At 48.0% G+C, this 21,333-nt stretch overlaps 3 protein-coding genes and 1 pseudogene across 3 annotated transcripts; 3 read left to right on the forward strand and 1 right to left on the reverse strand.

Moving 5' to 3' along the window:
• Nucleotides 1-207: 207 nt before the first annotated feature.
• On the forward strand, nt 208-2,495 carry LOC123418963 (MACPF domain-containing protein NSL1-like). The gene is made up of 2 exons (XM_045107094.1): nt 208-1,300; nt 1,391-2,495. The coding sequence occupies exons 1-2, from the start codon at nt 325-327 to the stop codon at nt 2,272-2,274; spliced, it is 1,860 nt and encodes a 619-aa protein (XP_044963029.1). The 5' UTR covers nt 208-324; the 3' UTR covers nt 2,275-2,495.
• Nucleotides 2,496-3,925: 1,430 nt separating this feature from the next.
• Nucleotides 3,926-9,958, reverse strand: LOC123449797. Its single transcript, XM_045127132.1, has 17 exons — nt 9,753-9,958; nt 9,179-9,242; nt 8,914-9,022; nt 8,661-8,723; nt 7,934-8,034; nt 7,771-7,837; nt 7,606-7,674; nt 7,179-7,340; nt 6,468-6,541; nt 6,285-6,382; nt 5,791-5,898; nt 5,552-5,649; nt 5,222-5,362; nt 5,084-5,131; nt 4,851-4,965; nt 4,344-4,441; nt 3,926-4,259 (listed from the first exon to the last, which is right to left on the reverse strand). The coding sequence occupies exons 1-17, from the start codon at nt 9,829-9,831 to the stop codon at nt 4,167-4,169; spliced, it is 1,587 nt and encodes a 528-aa protein (XP_044983067.1). The 5' UTR covers nt 9,832-9,958; the 3' UTR covers nt 3,926-4,166.
• Nucleotides 9,959-13,177: 3,219 nt separating this feature from the next.
• On the forward strand, nt 13,178-14,173 carry LOC123401972 (annotated as a pseudogene).
• A 490-nt stretch (nt 14,174-14,663) lies between these two features.
• On the forward strand, nt 14,664-15,154 carry LOC123418976. The gene is made up of 2 exons (XM_045107102.1): nt 14,664-14,757; nt 14,909-15,154. The coding sequence occupies exons 1-2, from the start codon at nt 14,664-14,666 to the stop codon at nt 15,076-15,078; spliced, it is 264 nt and encodes an 87-aa protein (XP_044963037.1). The 3' UTR covers nt 15,079-15,154.
• Nucleotides 15,155-21,333: the final 6,179 nt, after the last annotated feature.

The following is a 21,333-nucleotide window of genomic DNA, read 5'->3' on the forward strand; positions in this document are numbered from 1 at the left end:
CATTCCTTCCGCTCCGAAAACGACGGCGAGCCCCCGAAGACCGCGTCAGCCCGCTCCCTCCCCCCCACCCGCACGTCACTCCGCCCAAGTGTCCCGGCCGGCGCCTTGACTCCACGCCCGCCGTCGCCATCGCCCCCGCAGCTGGTTCTCGCTCGCTCCCACTCCAACCCAACAACGACACGACGACCGTCCTGGCCATACACCGACGCGACGGCCCCTCTCTCTCTCCCTCTCTGACCACTTCTCCTCTCCACACCGGTGGCGCGGCTTATAATGCGCGCGCCGCGGAGCCGGGGAGCTTAACGGGCTCCCGGTGGAGTGGGGATGATGATGATGGACTTGGGCGCCGCGCGCGCGACGCCGCCGTCGGCGCAGGAGGCGGCCGAGGCCGCCGTGCGCGCGGTCGGCTGCGGCTACGACCTCGCCGACGACCTCCGCCTCTTCCGCGCCAAGGACCGCCTGCTCGACCTCGGCGGCGGCGGCGGCGAGCGGGACATGTGCCTACCGGGCGGGGCCGTGGTGACCGGCGTGCCCGCGGGGGTCAGCGCCGACAAGGGCGAACGCGCGCGGTTCCGCTCCGACGTGCTCTCCTTCGCGCAGATGGCGGAGCACGTCAACCAGTCGCTGTCGCTCACGGGCAAGATACCGTCCGGCCCCTTCAACGCCATGTTCGACTACCGCGGCTGCTGGCACCGGGACGCCGCCGCCACGCGCAGCCTCTGCTTCGACGCCCGCCTCGTCGAGCTCTACGCCGTCGAGGCCCCCCGCGGCGCGCGCCTCGCCCTCCTCGCCCACGTCGCCCGCGACGTCCCGACCTCCTGGGACCCACCCGCGCTCGCCGCCTTCATCGACAGGCACGGCACCCACGTCGTCGTCGGCGTCAGGATGGGGGGCAAGGACGTCGTCTGCGTCAAGCAGCTCAAGGGCTCCGCCCTCGCGCCCAGCGACGTGCAGGCCCGCCTCAAGAAGCTCGCCGACGCCACCTTCTCCCAGTCCCAGGACCGACGACAGAGCTCTTCCGGCTCCAAGAGCCGCGGATCGTCGTCGCGGAGACCCCTCGGCCCCGGTTCCGCTGCCTGGCGCGCGTTCAGGTCGCCGGTCATCCACAACAAGGACGATGTCGTCGGCATCCACGTAAGGCGAGGCGGCGTCGACGACGGGCAGGGCCACGACGAGTGGCTCACCACCGTCGCCGGCTCGCCGGACGTCATATCCATGGCCTTCGTGCCCATCACCTCCCTGCTCACCGGCGTCCCCGGCCGCGGCTTCCTCAACCACGCCGTCAATCTCTACCTCAGATGTAGGATAATCTTTCAAACCCAGATATTTTCTCTTGTTCTCAGCTGGTGTGTGTGTCTCTGACCATCTTAACCAAATACGTATACTCCAGACAAGCCGCCGATAGAGGAGCTGGAGCAGTTCCTGGAGTTCCAGGTGCCGCGGCAGTGGGCGCCGGAGTTCGGCGAGCTCCCACTGGCTCTCGGCCCGCAGAGGAAGAAGAAGAAGGACAGCCTGCCGTCGCTCCAGTTCACGCTCATGGGGCCCAAGCTCCGGGTCAACACGGCCAAGGTGGACTCCGGGGGGCGGCCGGTGACGGGCATCCGACTGTTCCTGGAGGGCAAGAAGAACAGCCGGCTGGGCGTGCACCTGCAGCACCTGTCGGCGACGCCGCGCGCTGTCCCCGTCGTCGTCGGCGAGGCGGTCACCGCCACCGGCGGGGACGCCGTGAACGAGCGCGCCTACTTCGAGCCCGTGAGGTCGTCGCTGCTGACGCACGCGTGCACGGCGCCGGTGCAGCACAACGGGGCGCGCATCGACGACTGCGCGGCCGTGGTGACCGCGGCCTGGCTGGAGGTGCGCGAGGCGTGCCTGAAGAAGGTGCTCTTCCTGCGGCTGGGCTTCTCCGGCGTGGCGCGGACCAAGATACGGCGGTCAGAGTGGGACGGCCCGCTCGCCACGACCCGCAAGTCAGGCTCGCTGTCGGCGATGCTCAGCGCGGCACTGTCCGGCACCGCCGCTATACCACCGCAGGCGGAGCCGATGGAGGGGAAGGTGGAGGTGAACTCCGCCGTGTTCCCCAAGGGCCCGCCGGTGCCACTGCCCGTGCAGAAGATGGCGAAGTACATCGACACTACGGAGGTGACAAGGGGCCCTGACGACCTGCCGGGGTACTGGGTGGTCACCGGCGCCAAGCTCTGCGTGGAAGGCGGCAAGGTGGCGCTCAAGGCCAAGTACTCGCTGCTCATCTCGGCGCCAGAGGACGACGATGTTTGAATCAGTTGTGCATATGGTGTACAGACTACAGAGTGCGCGCACACATCAAGAGACAGTACAGACTAGTAGATTAGAGAGTGCTTGTCAATTCTTGTAAATCAGGAACAGTTAGAGCAATTCCAACCGGTCTAACTCCAACCGGAACGACGGCTTTGTTCGTCTTTGTCCGTTTGAATCGACTACTCCGTCCTCATTTATAAATGAATCGATCCTGTGTTTAACGTGTCGACTCATTTTTTTCACGCATGAACAATTTTCAGTGCTGCACATCTTGCCAAAATGTCGAAGCCTTTTGCTCGGAACCTGTCTTGGGGTCTTGACCAATGTATCTCCAACATTCATAAAAAAGTTTGCCCTCATCTTGTGTGTATGCTTTCGTCCGCTTGCTCTTCCGCTTCTTCTTTGCATTGGCTTTGGCGGGGAGCGGTTCCTCGAACAATGGCTCTCCCTCGATGTCCACTTCATCATCCTCTTCGTGTAGGTCATAGTCTTCCGAGAACTCGTGATCTAGTGCAAAAGAGCCACCCATGCCGAGTTGGTCCTCCATGAGGGGTTCAGACATGCCTGCATTGTCATCACCAAAGGTGTACCCCAATGCCATCATGCCCAGCCATGAAGGGGCTTCACCCATCTTGGCTTTGTGTCTCTTCGCGATTGAAGGAAGCGTTGCTGCCACCACCTTCGTAGATGAGGCTCTCCATGAAAATGCGGTTGGCCTTCTCTTCCGTAGCCGGCATTTCGATGAACAGGTTGCGGGTGTTCTCCACGGCGTCGCCTGGGAGCTCGCGAGGCCGCTTGCGCACACCCCAGAAGGACGATCCACCTCCTACAGGCACCGCGTTGAGGTCGATGCACGCGGGGGCTGGAGTGCCAGACACGACCACACTCACCTCCCGTGAACCGAAGCCCGTAGAGTAGGATAAACGGAAGGTCTGCGGGTGGTGGTGTCGTTGGAAGCCGTGGAGGACATGCGCGGCAAGTCCATAAGTGGGTGACGAAGGGGCGGTGAGCCGGTGTTGGCCACGGCTGCAGCGACCCAGGGTTTAACCCTAGTATCAGCAGGGTTTGCCTTGTAGCTCGCGGACGAGCTGGTTGGTCTTCACGTCATTGGCCTCTTGCTCTAAGGCAGCGGCAAGGGTGGACGCGGCCGCGACCTCGTTCCTAGCTTCTTGTTGATGCCAACAGTTCTTCCTCAATGATTGATCGACGCACTCCACGGGCGTCAGCATCTTCTTCTTGACCGATGCTGGCCCTTTAGCCCTTTTCACCCACCGCGACTACCAACAGCATCGAGGGTCAGCACGTCAACGTCCATGACACGACTACCAACAGCATCATCGAGGGTCAGCACGTCAGTGTCCATGACGCGCACGGGGAGGGGTGAGCGAGAGAATGATGGTTATGTGCCACCGACAAGTGGGCAAAGCGAAGAAGGTAGGCCGTATCGTGGGTGTTCTCATGGACGCAAATCCGGTCTAAATTTAAGCCTGAATGGGTCACGAACGGATAAAAAACGGACACGCGTCCGTTTGGTCCGCGCGTTGGGCCAACTTTTGTGTCCACGGCAACACAAATGGACAGAGACGGACGACTTTCGTCCGGTTGGAATTGCTCTTAGAGGTGCAAGCCTCAGAAAAAAGAGCTGTTGAAATTTGTCAAGTGTAAATTTTTTTAGCTTAATTCCTTGCTGTAACTGTAATTGTAAGATGGAATGGCTTGAACCAGCATCCACCTATTTGTATCGCAAAACCCAACAGAACTGAACCTCTGATATCATCGTCATCCTCGTCCTCGTCACACAAGTTCAGTTAAGAAACACAGTTGCATCTAATGTACATGCATCAAGCACAGAGGGTGCTCCGTTTCTCGGCCGAATAGCTCGAAAGGCCACCTTAAAACCTCTCCATGGTACCAACCACCGGCTGTGCCTCCACGCGCGGCTTCTTCTGGGAAAGATAGGGACCCCTTCTAACTGCCTCGTTCAGCTGCAGCAAGAGACATTTGTTCCCTCGATCAACAGTCACGCTTCAAACAACAAGAACCAGTGGATACAAGAACCGGGGACATACCTTTCCAATGAGTTCAGAAAGGCTCGGCTCATGAAGAAGGTGCGACGATGCCAAGGCCTTGTTGATTGCAACACAGCAAGCATACCGTGCCTCCATGCCTATGATAGTATGTCGAACCAATGTCATCATCAGAACAGTTGGTTCAGTAAACAGAATATCACATGGTTCATGACTGGATTAGCAGCAAAGAACAGCTCCAGCGTATTGCCAAGAGCCAATGATGCTAGGAGGTCAGAAGGCAGTTGGACACTTGCACGTGCACTAAACATCAGAGCAAAACATTTGGATTGAGGGAAGTTAAGCGGGCACATTACGTGTAAGCCTACATCATCGGCAGCGAACTCCAAATAAGTTATGCAAATGCTAAAAGGAACATAGCAGCAGTGCAGCACACTATGTTTGGCGGGAAAAAAGTCTACTTCAGAATGAGAGATGTATGCTTCTATAAGAAATGACACGTCTGTAGTGGTTACTGCATTAGTATGAGAATTACTACTACTTCCTTACCAAGTTTTGTTGTCTCCATTTTTGGATCCGTAACAACTCCGATTATCTCTGGCTTTGAGCAAACTTCCCTTAGGCACCATTCTCGGACAACCAGTCCTGATAGTACTCTGTAACCCTGCAAACATTAATGTGATTCAATCAGTATAATACGATTTGATTACTTAAAACATAACAAGGCAATAGAGATGGAAAGAAAATACAGCGACAAGTAGACATTAGCAAGAACTGCTTACAGCAATCCGAACGTCTGGATCTTGTTGTAGAATTGAGAGAAGAAGAGCCTGCCAAAAATTAAAAGGAAACCGCTATAAAGGCAAATTATAACCATCAAGTGAGAAAGATAAAACTAGAGAAAATTGTGTTGCCGTAACTGAAGGAGTTAATTTTGGACTGTTTGATGCTGCACTGTAGACTAAACGCTTCAGGCACTCTTCTGCTTGATAATCATCCAGTTTCATCTGGTCTTCTTCTCGATCAACACCACATATGCTTCCAAATGCATGTAAAGCGGCCTGAAAGTTTCAAAGTATCACTCTAAGAGGAATAGTTTCTGGAGATTTTGCCAATGACTAAAATAGTACTCCCTCCGTCCGGAATTACTTGTCGCACAAATGGATAAAATTGGATGTATCTAGAACATCTGGATACATCCATTCTTGTGACAAGTATTTCCGGACGGAAGGAGTAGTAAACAAACTTACCAGCTGTTTCCCTCTGCCCTGCCTATCAAAGGACATTTCTACCACATGTTTAGCAACATTTGGTGGATCAGAGAACAACAAGCATGCTCCTTGACTTGCTATTTCACCAACAGGGCCAGAGAAACAAAGAGCAAGTCAGATCATGAAATGAAGTATTATGGTTAATGAGATCACTCCCAAACAGATGCAGGTTTCAGTACAACAGAAGGTTACAAGAAAGAAATAAAAACATAACTTACTTGTACCAATTAGACCTAAGGTCTCCAATGCGCTCTCAATTTCATCAGTATTTTGACTTTCCTCCGTCCTCAATATTTTGTCTATGGCCAAGAGCAGGTTCGTAACACCTAACATGGAGAAATCTTGATTAACATATCAATGATTAACATATCAATCTAGTACCCTTTTTTAGAGAATCGCACCAAAGACACCCTCACACAGATAATACCTATGTAGCATACAAGGTCTCAGCAACGACCCAACGAATGGGTTATCAGAAATTAGCATAGAAGCTATGTTCAGAATCATGTGTTTTTTTTAATGAAGGGGCTTTTCTCAATACATTTCCATTTAGTAGAGTACGGTACGAAGAAACAAAATGTAGCGGAGAACACACTATAAATCATACAATGATCAATAGTGCACACAATTAAAAAATCTACAATATAAGTGAAATATTTAGCAGCGCTGATAGACTGAAAGTGTAAGTAGCTGCAAGCCATATCATGCTTACAAGATTGTTCTATGGTCATAAAAGCGTCAGCTGAAGCAAGAAGCCTCCCACTGATCAATGATGCCCTTGACCGTACAATAGAATCAGCTGAGGGATCGCTGCACAAGGACCAAAGATAGGCAACATAAAGCGGCTGAAAGACAAAATAGGAAAAACACAAATATGGGGGCAACAGCTGTGTACTTAATCACATCAGTTATGTGTTGAAGCAAACTGGTCTTTAACAAGAACATGTTGCTGTGAGGGTGCTCCGCAAGCTGCAATACAAGTAAAGACATAATTAGCTAAAATGTGTAGTTTATCCCAGAAATTCTACAATCTTGCATTCTTAGATCTCTATCATCAACAATTACATAATGAAATTCGTTTCACATAACATGTGATGAACAAGAGATACTAGTGTGAGTTTAGGCCAATGAAGATAAAGAAAAGGTGCAAAATATTTGGTTTCAAAGATATAGTATAATAAAAAGATCACCCAGCAAACATAGATGGCTGAGGCTGACTGTAGATTTTCACTGGCACAGAGTTAGACTGACTACATTTAAAGAAATTACACGATCTTCAAAAATTCCTCCTAACAAACGTAGACTCAAGAGACTTTCAGTGGTGGACTTGAAGTGGCAAAGAATTAGACTGTTTCTAACTGTAGTATAGCTGGTCTGTCCAGCTTTGGCTTGTTTAGGGGTTTTATTTCTTATTTTCCTTCTCTTACCTATGTTTTGTTTTTGTTTTGATCAATATAGTTATGCAGCAGAAATGGAGAATCCACCACATTCTTACAGAAACCGGGCTACAAGATACATACATCCTTCCCTCAGGAAAGAGGGATGCATGAATCCGGTGATAACAAAGGAAATATGTGAAGGCAATCCAAGTAAGACATAGTATTACCTCATAGAGGACCTCTAGTGCACTCAGGGTTTTAAGCATGTCTTTTCTATCTTTTATCTCGTCCTCAAATAAGCTGAGAAGGTTTGAGTCACGAATTGCAGTAGCAGTACAACTTGATGCGGCAAAGAGCTTAGCTATCAAAGATAGAATGCGAATTCGTGCCTGCAAAGAAGAGGAACAGCACCATAAGCAGGTTTAACAGAACCATACTAATAGCACCTAGTACCACATACATAACTATTCTTCTGTATCACACTAGATAGCTATTTTGCATCTCAACACACATAAGTAATCTGCTAGTATTGGCAAAACAGTTCTGTGATAAACTAATTTAGATATTACTAAATTGTAGGCTGCCATTGGCCCAAGAGCCATGTATTGATTATTTCACAAATTGACATAATAACGGTGGCGTTTGGTACCATACCATTGAGGATGACTGGGCTGCCACTTTGTTGAGTTGCAATCCTTGCCCATCTGGTGGAAATATGATATCCTGAAAGCCAAAACCAAAATAAAAATATTAGCATCTGCTAACCACATTAAGAGGGAGATACGTTCAGCATTTATGGAAAAAGAATATTATACTCACGGTCCCTTTAGGAATTTCTGCTAGACGCTTTATGGCATCCAAAACAATTGCTGAGATCTCTTCGTCTCTACAGAAAGCAAACATAACTAATAGTAAGTAAAATACAAGCATAATGCATGTCATGGGACATGACTTGTCAGATGTAGTTTGATAATAAGAATACCCCTCAATCAAGCAGTTGATCAGAAGAGGGTACAGATTGTGCTGTACAAATGTGTCCACGGCAACATCACTATCTTCAGCCTTGTCAAGAAGATGTACCACCTGGTATAGAACTTGAGAGTTAGGATCTGGACTCTGGAGCCATTGGTTGAGAAAGGGTTTGCAGAAGATATTCTTTGCAAGACGATGTTAAACCTAGTATGTGAATGGTTATTTTAGACAAGAGAAGCATCATGCATGAGATGGATTCTCAAGAGTTGGCAAACCACATCAGTGTTCTGTTTGTACACAAATTTCACTCTGGTTATTACCATATTATAGAGTAGAGGGCAAAGGAGTTGAAAACCAGCTTAAACTTGTACTTTTTTCTCAAACACGCAATAAAATCTGTTTCATTTATATTGAAGGAAACATCGTAGCCAAGACCAAAACTAATTACCTGCTGCTATACAAAAAGGCAAACAGGGAAAAACAGAGCAAAAGAACAGACAACTAAGATAAATCAGGAGGCCGAGTGTGCTTAAAGTTAACCTTGGAAGGTACACAACTAACATTTCAATGTTGATTGGATATGTGCTTTACACACTTGCCATCTCAAAGCAGTAAATGGTTAAACAATTGGAATTGGGTGCCATATTTTCTAAATGCCCTAAATGATTACAGTAAACAAAGCAAGGAAACCATATCCAAAGAAAGCATCTCCTAGGGAACAATAATCAGAAACATACCGCTTTGCAGGCCAGTTGTCTGATATTGTTTAGGTTTGTGAGCAACCCAGCTTCAATAAATGCCTGATAGAATCAATTGCAAATTCAGCATTCAGATAATCAAGCGAGCGGGACAATAAGCCTCCCCCCAAAAAAGATGACTAATAAACAAAGGAGCATAGAATACATCAACTTATCAAGGTAAGAGGTTTAGGTTGCCATGTGTAAATAGGAAGAAACAACTGGAGAGGCGGAGACAGCAAGTCACACATACAGCATAGCTGGGCAGAAGTGAAGCTCCATATCTGGACGAAAATACTTTGTCCAAGCAAGCTGCAACAGTTTCAACCGTCTCAGGCTCGGCTCCCTGACTCTGCAACGCACTTCAGAACAAACACGGGTTAAAAAAGCAGCCACGATAGTCCACATAAACACCAGCAAGAGCATATATTCCTCGTAGCACTTGCAGAAAACAGAGGATGCAAGGGAACCTGAAACATTCAGAGGAGGGGGGGGGGGGGGGGGGGGACAAATCTCACCCTAGCAGGTCATGAAGAGGGAACTGCTCCAGGAACTGCCTCACTGCGTCCTCGCCATGCACTCCTACAACATAAAAGGCAGGGTACGGTGACATGTCAGCACCCAACAAAAAATCAACTACCTGGGGAGAAGAATGTATGCAACTAGTGCGATCCACAAGCTGAGTTCGCTACAATTTGGTGGGAGAAGGGACTAATCCCCTACCCAACATCGGAGATGGAAAAATAAGCACAACCGCGACTACACTACAATTTCAGCGAACCACGGTATGATATAAACCCCCAGGGGCAGGGCGCTGATCCAGTGGGGCTGTATTGGGACGCACGATCCTCGGCAATACAGCCGCAACCTACCCGCTCGGCAGTAGAAACCCTCGGGCTCAAACCCTACCACCGACACCGACACCGTACTTCCTCGCTTTCCCCGTCGCCGGAGGTGGGCAGGCAAGCAGAGGAGAGGGGCCCCCGCGCCTAGAAGGGGAGGGGGAGCGCGGCGGAAATGATCCGAGCAGCCGGAATCGATGCGGCGGCCAACGGTATGAAGCGGGGAGGAAGGGGAGGCGCCGCGACGGACCTGGGTAGGAGGCGAAGTCGGCCGCCGCACGGAACACGGCTTCCAGCTCGCCGGCGTCCATCTCCGCCGCGGCATCCATCTGCTGCTGCTGCTGCTCGCCGCCGCGGGCTGGCTCTGGGTTTTGGTTTCGGTGTTTGGGCAAGGGGGAGGGGGAATGGGGGAACAAACGAAGTTGGACGCCTCCAGCGCTGTACTGGACTGATGTGCCCCTGCCCCGTGCGGGTGCCGCGTGCCTCTCCGGGTCCGGGGCAGATGGGTGCGGCGGGTGGGCCCACAGCTACTGCCGCCGACCTCGCGGAGAGAGACTGGTCTATCGCCGCAAACCGAGCAGCGGTCCGGGGCCCCTTTGTTTGGGCTGCAGCAAACCTGGGCGTGGGCGCTCGGGCCTCACTTTCGATGGATGGTATTTGGTAGGTGTATCAAGATTGAACAACAAATAGAAGGAGCCGTCTTCTGAGATATATTCTCTAAAAGTGGGCAACATTCTCTTAAACTATAATACAAGCACATTGTTCGATGTATGGTATAATATTATTTCACACATACTCCCTCCGTTCCTAAATATAAGTCTTTAAAGAGATTTCATTAGTGGACTACATACGGATGTATATAGACATACTTTAGAATGTAGATTCACTCATTTTGCTCCGTATGTAGACTCCTAATGAAATATTTTAAAAGACTTATATTTAGGAACGGAGGGAGTAATAATTAAGAAGACATCCTTAAGACAAGTAAACTCATGATTTATTTATCGGTCGGGATGATGGGTAGTCCAATTAACATGGTGGAAGCATTGTCAATTCAAGTCAGAAGATGTCGATAATTGGATAAGTTTGGTTCTACTTACTCAACTCGCCTTTTCTCGTCGAAGATGGAGGGTCAACCCTTTTTTATGTTGGCTGGTTGTGTTTGTGCAAAACGTAAAGAGAAATAATTTATAGAGAGGTTTAGAAAATTTATTGTTTGTTAAAGCTCTCGTGGTCAAATAGGCTAGCCTACTCAGCAAATAAACTCAAAAATGTAATTGTTTCAAAGTTCTAACTGTTTCTGGCTTACCGGTGAGAACCACTCAAAACGAGTTCATATTTTATCTTAAGAACTCACATACTCTTACCTACCCAAGGACAAAAAAGCTAAAGAAATCATCATTTGATTGAAGTTCTCGTTGTCTCTAAACTATAACGGGGAGAAGAGCACAACAAATCCGATTGTTTTTAAGACCTTATAGGATTTTACCTACCAAGGATCAAGCTCATAACCAAGGAAATCTTATATATTGACTAAACAAATAACCGTGACTTCATGTCACTACCACTATGATGTGCCCAAGTCTTCTATAAAAAGCGAGCCTTCCCTAAGCCAATCATGAATAGCTTGTTCATCATCTCATTTCCTTATAGTGGAACTGTTCATTTACATTACGTGCATTATTTGTTTCATATCTGCACACGTCTGATTTGAGGCACCATGAACTACTGATGGTAGCTACAAACTAGGGATTGGGAGATGAAAGGTGTAGGCATATGAGGCACCAGGAACTATCGATGATCGACGGATAACAAAGATTGTTACACGATATGGCTCATGTGCCTCTCCCTCCTACTCTACCACATTGGTTATTTTCTTCGTGTTCTCTAACCAGTAATAAGTCAATTAGTTGGGTCCTGCTGGTGCATCATTTAGTGGCTGTCAATCAAAGTCAAAAACAAAGGGAGTATCAATGAAATCTTGGTATATGTTGACTTGATGAATGCTAACTATAGATCTCTCAGAGCGACATGACCAGTGGCGAAGCCAGCAATCTGGCAAGGTTTGGCTGCTGCCACACCTAACATATGCCATGTATACTAGGTTTATACAGTACTTAATTAAAAATTTAAGTCAACCTATGTATACTAGTAACCTCTGCCACACCAATAAAAAGTTTCTGCATCCGCTACTGGACATGACCAAAAGGATTGTTGTAGCAGAGGGAAGCAATCATGTAATCCAAACAATCCGCTTTTGAGGTTAGTTGGTCATGTGTGTCTTGCATTTGTTAAGTTTAATAAATGCATCGTCTTTGTAAAAAAAAGGCATTGTAGACAAATGCAAGAACTACATTTCATCTAAACCCACTCATGTAAGAATTGGTCAACCACCTGCTAAGATTCTTATGTTTCTATATAGTCTATATATGGCAACTATACAAGGACATATAAAGAAAACAGAAGCCACAACCATAGTTGTTCATGGTCAAGTTGTAGTCACAAATGCTTAGTATAACAAATTCTAGTAGATCTCTTTACTTGATCCAGATTTTGTAAAAGTGTTATGTTTCATTCATAAGAACTTCTAATTAACAATGACACATGGGACTAGTCAACAGTAATAGTGTGGCACTTTGGTGTGCGAGATTTCTCCTCTTGCTCCTTCGCCACCTCGCACCACGTGTGAGAGTTGTTATTGTGTCATGGTATCCCCGGTCTAGCATATTGCACTGCAAATACTTCTGGGCGTTAGCTGCAGACCATCCCAAGGACAAACCAGGTTGAAAAATGCATTAGTTTTAAAAATTCCCATTGTATTTGACCTGCAAAGGAGAAAAGAGCATTTATAGAAATGTATACTCTAAAAATGCGCATTTCAATTTTATTTATTTTGCCACGCTTTATAGAAATGTTATTTCATGTCAAATTTTTGCATGCACTTAGAACTTTTGACAAGGTTGGTCTAAAAAAAAATCGGTATTTTTTAAACTTTTGTTGAACGTTTTTCGGTTTTACTGTTCACCCGAGCTCAAATGAGCTCTTGAGCCAAAAGGCACTTTCCGCAACCTCCCATAACTGAAACGCAAATAGCTTGTTCATCGTCTTATTTCATTGTAGTGGACCTACACGATTATATTTTATATATTTTGTGTTTGACATCTGCACAGGTGCTACCAACTACAGACCGCAACGACGAAAGGTCTTGCCTTGTCCAGCCTCCAACCATGAATGGCGAGGTAGCTAGACTCAAAGTCTCAAGGCCGTGTCACAGCCGTTCCAGGCGCCTCCGAAGAAGATCGCATCTCCAGGGCAGTTCGGGCCAACGTATCTTCCACCCATATGTACCTAGGAGACGACATGTGGATGGAAGGACCCAGCCAGAACTAGCGAAGCCATCGTCTTGGACATGCCGGCGCCGAGTACATTGCGCCCTGGATGCGCACGCTCTATGCTGCAGCCCTCATCACATCATCACAATACCAGCAATCCTCGCAGGAAATACCGGTGAGGCCACCATCTCCAGCTGCAGCGTCGGGGACTCCAAATGCGACCCAAGCAACACCTTCAAGAAGGGAACGTCGCTAAGACGTCGCCGCTGCCTTGTCTGGTGAAGGACCAAGGGTTTCCCGTTGCTCGAGGAGAGGATCTAGTCCGGGCCATGACAGCGCCTCCATGAAGGTAACGACACCCTCGAGCATCGTTGTTGTCAGTGCAGGCCATCGCCGCGCAGGGATTTCGCCCCGACTGAAGACCAGAACCCCAAATACCTCTGAAGCAGAGAAGATAGGAGACAGGGGAGCAGATCGCCGGAGCTGACCACTAGCACCGAGAGGGAAACCACGTATCATCACCATCAATGTAGGGAAGCATCGGCCAACACAGTGTAGCAGCCGCCGAATGGCTGCTAAACAAGGCCAGACACCGCAGGGAGGCGCGTGGACTAGTGGCGCCGTCGTGGGGACCCGCCACCTGCACCATGCCGCCACCGACCATGGCCACCGCCGCGCTGGCCCGCGCAGCCTCCGCCACCCGGATCCGCCGGGGCACAGCCAAGCAGCCGCAGTCGCGCCCCCAAAGGGTCGCGCCATGCCGCCTGCATGCTCGCCATGCCTCTGGATCTGGGGCCGCCGTCGTGAAACCCTAGGCCCGAAGAAGCGCAACTCCGTCAGCCTCGTCGAGCCCCACACTAGAGGGGGAAGGACACCTAGCAGCAAAGTCCCGCCTACGTCGGATACGCCAGGGCTTTGCCTAGCATGGAGCACCGGCGGCGGCAGGGGAAGGGAAGGAGGAGGGGAGCGAGGGCTCGAGGGATGTGTCGCCTCCCAGGTCGCCCATGGGGAGGGCGACGCGAGAGTGAGGGGGGGTCCCTTAAAATATGAAAATTTCACTTTGGCTAGTAGGTACGGATGCATCTATTGTACAAATACACATTTTATGAAATTAAAAAATTAAAAAATCAAGAAAACATCCGCATCTACATTCGGACATTATATCTTGTGTACAAAGTTTCGGTGAAAAAGACATTTTTGTGGCTTGTGTAAAAAGACAATTTTAAATGCTTAATTATAACTATTCACGAGACATTTTCTTAATCTTTTTTATACATGCCATAAAAAGTGTTCTTTCCTTGCGTAATTTTGTGTGCGAACATAGAATGTCCAGATGTAGAGGCGATATTATCATTTGGAATTTTTAAACATTTTAAAAGCATGTTTTTAAATATATTTCGTAATAGGTGTATCTACAACTATGAGCCAAAACTCCACTCTCAGAAAATATAGTTTTGTCTATATTTAATGTATATGGTATTGCTTTATATATAAGGCATAGGGTGTGCCCTTAACATATTTAATATTGGTATAGCTTAAGATATAATGCGTCAGGAGTGTCCTTTACATTATGATAAAAGCATTAATTTGGAAAGGAAATGCGCACATGAAATATATTATAGCATTATTTACAAAGGGTGCTTTCCTTAATTAAAAAATGTAGCATTAAGGTCTTATATCTTATAAAATCAATCGCTCGCCTTCCAAGTCTGGTCACACTATATAAACCTACAACATGGGAAAGAGCTCGACAACCAGTGAACACTGCTGAAACAGCAGCAGAAGGACAACTGAAGAAAGCAGAGGTGATCTCCACCTTCCTTCTAACCATGGCGCTCGTAAGTAGCAATGCACGCTCCATTGTGGTCTTCCTGCTTCTCGCGATGACGATGTCCTCCTCCACATGGTCACGCTGCCACGCACGTAAGCAGCAGCAATCTGTCCACGATTTTACTCTGCATTTTTTTGTTTGATCAACTATGAGATACAGTACGTAGCAACCTAAACCATTTTTTTGTTTGATCAACTATGAGACACAGTACGTAGCAACCTAAACCTGTCCTGATTCATGCAGTTGGGAGTCTTGGGTCATGGAATTGCACCACCTCCGAGACACAGCCCTGCAGTATGTATAAGTGCTTGGTGGAGTGCAAACACAAGATACCAGGACTTTCTCCTCGCTACCACTGCAATCGCTCCGTCAACCCCGAGCAGTGCTGCTGCAAGCGTGCCTGGACTGAGTGACAACCATGACGGCTAAGCCGTGTACATGAGTGGCACCGAATGCTTTCACCGTCACCGATTGTACCACACTGGTGGAAAAAGGGCCTTTGGTCGCGGTTCGCAACTGCCATTAGTCGCGGTTGCGCAACCGCGACCAAATAGGCGCGACTAAAGGCCCCCCCTGTAGTCGCGGTTGCTTAAGAACCGCAACTAAAGGCCCGTCCACGTGGGCGTCAGGCGGCCGTCGGGGCGGAGGACCTTTAGTCGCGGTTCTTCTGGCCAACCGCGACTAAAGGCCGCCACAGGGTTTAGCCCCCCCCCCTAAACCTGTTTTCTGTTTAATTTGTATTGTTTTATTTTTTTTGTGCTTTATTTTAATTTTGAAGGAGTTTCACATATTCTACGGTACTACATACATGCATATGAATGTACAATTTCAAACAAATTTGAAATTAGAACCAAAAAGAATTCAAGAGGAATATACAATATATATTCAATATCATCGGATGACCATATACAATTTTGAACAAGTTCCCATACATAATTTAATGCATATAAAGTTCTACGTCCTCGTAATGGTGTTCTCCTTTACGATGAAGGACTTCCCTCCTGAACCATCCAGCTAGTTCCTCTTGAAGTGGTCGGAAGCGAGCTTCTGGACTAAGCATCACCCGGAGGTTATTCCGCTGAGCATTGGTATCACTCGGAACCCGCTCAGAGGTGTATCTCCGGATCATCTCACAGACATAGTATCCACATAGATTGGTCCCCGCTGGCTGAATATCCCCACCATTCTTAGCCTTTGACCTTTTGAATTCTAGCTCTTTTTTGAATTCACCGACCTTTGTATCTACGAACCGTCTCCAAACCCTACGAGGCAAAGAAAATTAAATGAACAAGAGAGTTATTAGTTACTTGATATTAGGAAATGAACGAAATAGGCCGATCGATATAGAGCGCAAATGAATGAAAATAATTACTTCTGCAGCATTCTTCTCATGCCGCCCCAAAGCTTTGGATCCATATTCAGAGAGTCGTGGACGAGACATTCTGAGGTGTCAACTCTAATTACTAGCAGAATCCAGTGGAACCTGCGGACACGATACATGCACAGTACGTCATGCATAACTCATAGATTAGCCGGCCACATACCATGCATGGAGTAAACAAAAGAGAATGTGCTCAAGACAGAAACACTCACCCAAAATGGTAAGGAAATAGAATATCACTTTTGAGTTCCTGCTTTGTAAGAAACTGCCACAGGTCTGCCTCCATGTCGGCGGGGTGATGCTCCAACACATATCCATTAACGATGTGTGGGTCAATGAACCCAACATCATGGATGTTCCTTACTCTGCATTCCTTAATCTTCATTCTGCATGTATAATAGCGGACACAACAATATAGTTACGACATATATATAGTGCAAGCAATATGAACGAGATGGGGTAGAAATAAATCACTTACAGAACGTAGCAACTGATGATAGATTTGTCGAGCTCGCGCAGATTGAAAAGCTGGAACAATTCACTCAGATGAATTTGTACATAGTAATGTTTGAAGTGATGCTCATATCTAACTTCCGCATAAATATATTCTTTGGCGTTTTTATTTTTTATGTAACCCTTGTACCATTTCAGCAGACCTTTCATTTGTGGAGGTAGATCCTCTTCCTGCGCAGGCTCGACGAGAGGCCCATTCTTCACATATGTAATTACTACCTCCTTCACTGGCGCCTCATCAAGGCCTAACAGTTCACGAAGAGTAATACCTAAGTTGGCCGCTTGTTCTCTGGCACTCGTTACAGTCAATCCATGTGCTGCCGCAGCTGCTATGATATCGGGGTCATCCGGACCGGCGGCTTTCACTATAAGCGGGGCAATCGATTGTTTACTTTGTTCCCCGAGCTGGGCAACTCGTTTCCCGCTTTTTTTACTTTCTAATTCCGTTTTCTCGGCCTCCTCCAAGGCTTTGTTCTCCTGGTTCTCCGCCCGCACTTTCTTCTCCTTCAACATGAATGCCTGCCTACGAAGTTCACGTGCATAGTCGTCAGGCAGATTCTTCGTGGCTTGGGACGGTGTGCTCAAAAATGACTTAGCCCACTTCTTTTGCTCATCAGAAAATACTGGCTTGGGCTCGGGCTCTCTTTTCTTCTTGCAGTCCGCCTTCCATTTCTCATGATCAGCAGCCGCGGCCGCGGTAGTTTCCTCGGCACTACGTTCCCAAGGCCTTGTGGGGAGAGGCTTCAGTGATGGCTCCGGTACCTTTGTGGTCTTAGGTACATAAGGGTCCGGGTTAATAATCCAGGACTGCTTCTGCTTCTTTGCCGGAGGTGGATTGGGGGGCGGCGTCTGATCACCCGCCGGACGAGGACTGGGGGGCGGCGTCTGATCACCCGCCGGACGTTGTGGACTGGGGGGCGTCGGCTGACGTGACGGAGGTGTAGGTGAACCGCCACCACCACCACCACCACCACCACCGCCACCGCCACCACCACCACCGTAGGGGGGTGGACTTGTTGTCCTTGGCGCCTCGCCTGGAAACTTGATAAACTTCTTTTGCCATAGAATGAAATGGCGCTTGACATCTCCAAGTCTTTTCTCCCCTTCAGGTGTAGCAATGTCAATCTCCAGGTCCTCAAACCCTTGGACTATGTCCTCCACCGTGACACGAGCATAGCCATCTTGAATGGGGTTGTTGTGGTGGAGTGCTCCAGGTAAACATGGTAAAGCACTGCCGATGGCTACCTTCATGGACATGTTCCCGATAGGATAATACAGATGGCATTCTTTCATCTCCTTTATATCGTCCACGGGGTAGCGAGGAGGCTCCGGTGCAGTAATTTCGACCACCAGAGGCTCCGGTGCAGTAATTTCGATCGTCGGTGCATCTGCACCAGCTGGTGGGGCCTCCGTGGAAGCCACGCTGCTTCTCTGCTGCTGGCTTCCGAGATCCGCTGGATGATCTTCATGCTGCGCCCGAGCTACATCTCTTTCGGCTAATAGTACACTCACGGTTTTCTTCATCACATCCATTTCCGATGCCAACCGCGCCACAACATCTGCTTCCCGATCCATCTTTCTCTTACGGCTTCTGTAACCGTACGGGTCATCGTTCTCGGGGAACCCTATTTTCCACGGAATGTTCCCCATGCCTCGTACACATCCTCCGTGTTCAGGATTCCCGAGGGCTTTTGTCAGCGCGTCGTTCTCTCTGTTGAACTTGATCTTCCCCTCTTGAGCATCCCTCATTGCGTCAATAAGGGCTTGGGTGGGTTTAATTAATTTGCCCCGGTAAACACACTCCCCTGTCTCCGGGTTCAGCGTTCCCCCATGCCCGTACCACCAGCTTTTGGCCCTTGGGTCCCATCCCTCCGTACCTGGACGGATTCCTCGCGCCCTCAGCTCGTTCTCCATCTTCTCCAACCTAGGCACCCAAATGCGATACCCTCCTGGCCCCATAATATGATTGTACTCCTTCTTAGCCGCATTTTCCTTATTTCTTTTCGATATTTGAATGAACTGCTCCGATTTCTTTTGCTTCACAAATTCTGGCCAATCATGTTTCAGTTTCTCATATTGTCCTTTGAAATCCGGAGTCTTGTTCTGCTTGACAAAGTCATGGGCTAGATTTTGCTTGAATTTCCGGAATGCGTCGGCCATCTTATGAAGAGCGAACTGTTTGACTAGCTTCCTCCTCTCCTTGTTTTCCTCAATCTTGTTACCCTCCTCATCGAATTTGTTGTATTCCGGAGGTAGAACGAAATGTTCCATAAGCTTCTTGAAGCAATCTTTTTTTGTTCTCTTATCGACAAAAGTGAAACCAGCAATTCGTGCCTTCTTTGGCTTATTCCACTCCTGGACGGTGATCGAGACGTTGTCTCTAACAACGGCTCCGCATTGGCTGACAAACTTGGTGGCGTTCTTGCGGGGCTCCAGCGGCCTGCCGGTTGCACTGTCGACAACCTCGATGGTGCATGTTTCTCCTTGTTTCATCGTCTTGGTTGCGCCACGCTTTGACGACGTACTCGATTGTTTCGACGATCCGGCCGAGGGCTAAAATAAGAAAGAGAGTCGCGCGCGTTAGTACACACATATTTATTCAAATCAGTTAGTTTGTATCACCAGAGGCTCAATGTATATATATACCTCGGCGCCGGAGGTGGTTGCTACTTCCATTTGAAGATCGTCGTTTATCGACGTTTGTTCGGCATCATCTTGCTGACGGCGCCCTTCATCTTCACCGTCAAGGTTCAGATAAGAAGAGATATCATCTTCTTCTTCTCCGGTCGGCACATATAGAATATCGCCGTTTATGATGCCGAACATATGTGCTTCACCGTCCGGATCATAGTTGTCCATAATCGGGTCAGCTCTATCGTCCGCCATTATGTCAGTCCTGAAAACATGTAGTAAAAACAAATTAATTAAGTGAAGAAGGGGGGCGGTGGCGGTGGCGGTGGCGAAAGGGCGGTGGCAAAAGGAGGGGGCGAGGAAGGGGTGGGAGAGGGTGTCGCGGTAGAGCGCGAGACGGGGCGGCAGACGACGGCGTCACGGAGAGGGAGGCGAGGACAACACACATGTATAACCCTCGCCGCCCCCTCTCGATCCCAAAAAAAAAACACCGCGCGCATCGCCGCCCCCCTCGCCTTCCCCTCTCCGTATACTTTTTTTGTTGTTAATTATCAAGTTCTCCGTGTGCCTAGTTTAATTTTTTGTCAAAATGTTCATAGTTTAAATATAGTTTAATTTTTTGTCAAAATGTTCATAGTTTAATTTTTTTTCAAAATGTTCATAGTTTAAATGTTTCTGCAAATCAGCTCATTTCATACGTTGAAGGTTTTATTTTCCAAATTCCGTACGCTTATAGAGGAATTTCAAGAATGGAAAAATTTCTAACCTATGAAACAACATTTTCTAACCTATGGAACAACATTTGAACATTGTATAAACAAATTTAAAAATGTCATGAATCTTTTTTGAATTGTTGGATTTGTTTTTCTCAAATGTCACATACATCTTTTTAATGTTTCAAAACATTTCTTATATTACGCAAAAAAATATTTTTTACATTGTATAAAATATTTTTGAAAATGTCCGTAAAACTTTTTTCAAGGTCGTGCAGGGGAGCTATGGCGGCGACCCCTCCGATGAGGATTTTTACTCCGGTGAGGGTGGGCGGTGGCTCGTCGGCGCTCTAGTTAGCAGTAGCAGAGCGGGCAGCACCGGCGGCGTTGAGGGCGGGCGAGGGAGGCCGGTGATAGCGGCCGGCGGCGCCGTACGTGGGCGAGAGGGGGCGGCGTCGAGGGCGAGGGCGACGGCGGGCGACGGCGGGCGGCGTCGAGGGCGAGGGCGACGGCGGGCGGCGTCAAGGGCGAGGGCGACGGCGGCAGGCCTTCGGCGCGGCAGAGATCGGAGAAGACGAGAAGAGGCGACGGTTCGGGCTTGTATTTATAGTCCCCCCCTTTAGTCGCGGCTGGGGAGGCGACCCGCGACTAAAGGGTAACCTTTAGTCGCGGTTGGCCAGACCAACCGCGACTAAAGGTATTTTTCAAAATACTTTTCTTTTTCAAAATGTTAAAAATACAAATAATATATCAAAAAATTCAGAAAAATAAAACTAATTCAATTCAAAATCTTAAAAATACAAATAATATATCAAAAAATTAAGAAAAATAAAACTAATTCAATTCAATATGTTAAAAATACAAATAATATATCAAAAAATTAAGAAAAATAAAACTAATTCAATTCAAAATGTTAAAAATACAAATAATATATCAAAAAATTAAGAAAAATAAAACTAATTCAATTCAAAATGTTAAAAATACAAATAATATATCAAAAAATTCAGAAAAATAAAACTAATTCAATTCAAAATGTTAAAAATACAAATAATATATCAAAAAATTCAGAAAAATAAAACTAATTCAATTCAAAATGTTAAAAATCACGGTTGCTACCCACGCGTCCTTATCCTGCCGACAGCTTTAATCACGGTTGCACCAACCAGCCGGGACTAAAGGTTAGATGACCAGCTCTTTCTTCCCGCCACTTTCTTCCCGCCTCCTGTCTTCCCGCTCCCATTTTTCCCGCCATTTCTCACTACATATATGTAGCCCGGCTTGGCCAGCATTATCACATCTCTACAATCTCTCATCACTCTCTCATGGCTTCCACCGCACCCACTCTAACCTACCAGCAGGTGGAGGAGCTTTGCGCCTCGAACTACCCTTGTCCACCGGGCTACCGCGTCCCCACCGGCTGGAGCCTAAGC

Source organism: Hordeum vulgare, chromosome 1H, assembly GCF_904849725.1.
Source record: "Hordeum vulgare subsp. vulgare chromosome 1H, MorexV3_pseudomolecules_assembly, whole genome shotgun sequence".
NCBI lineage: Eukaryota > Viridiplantae > Streptophyta > Magnoliopsida > Poales > Poaceae > Hordeum > Hordeum vulgare.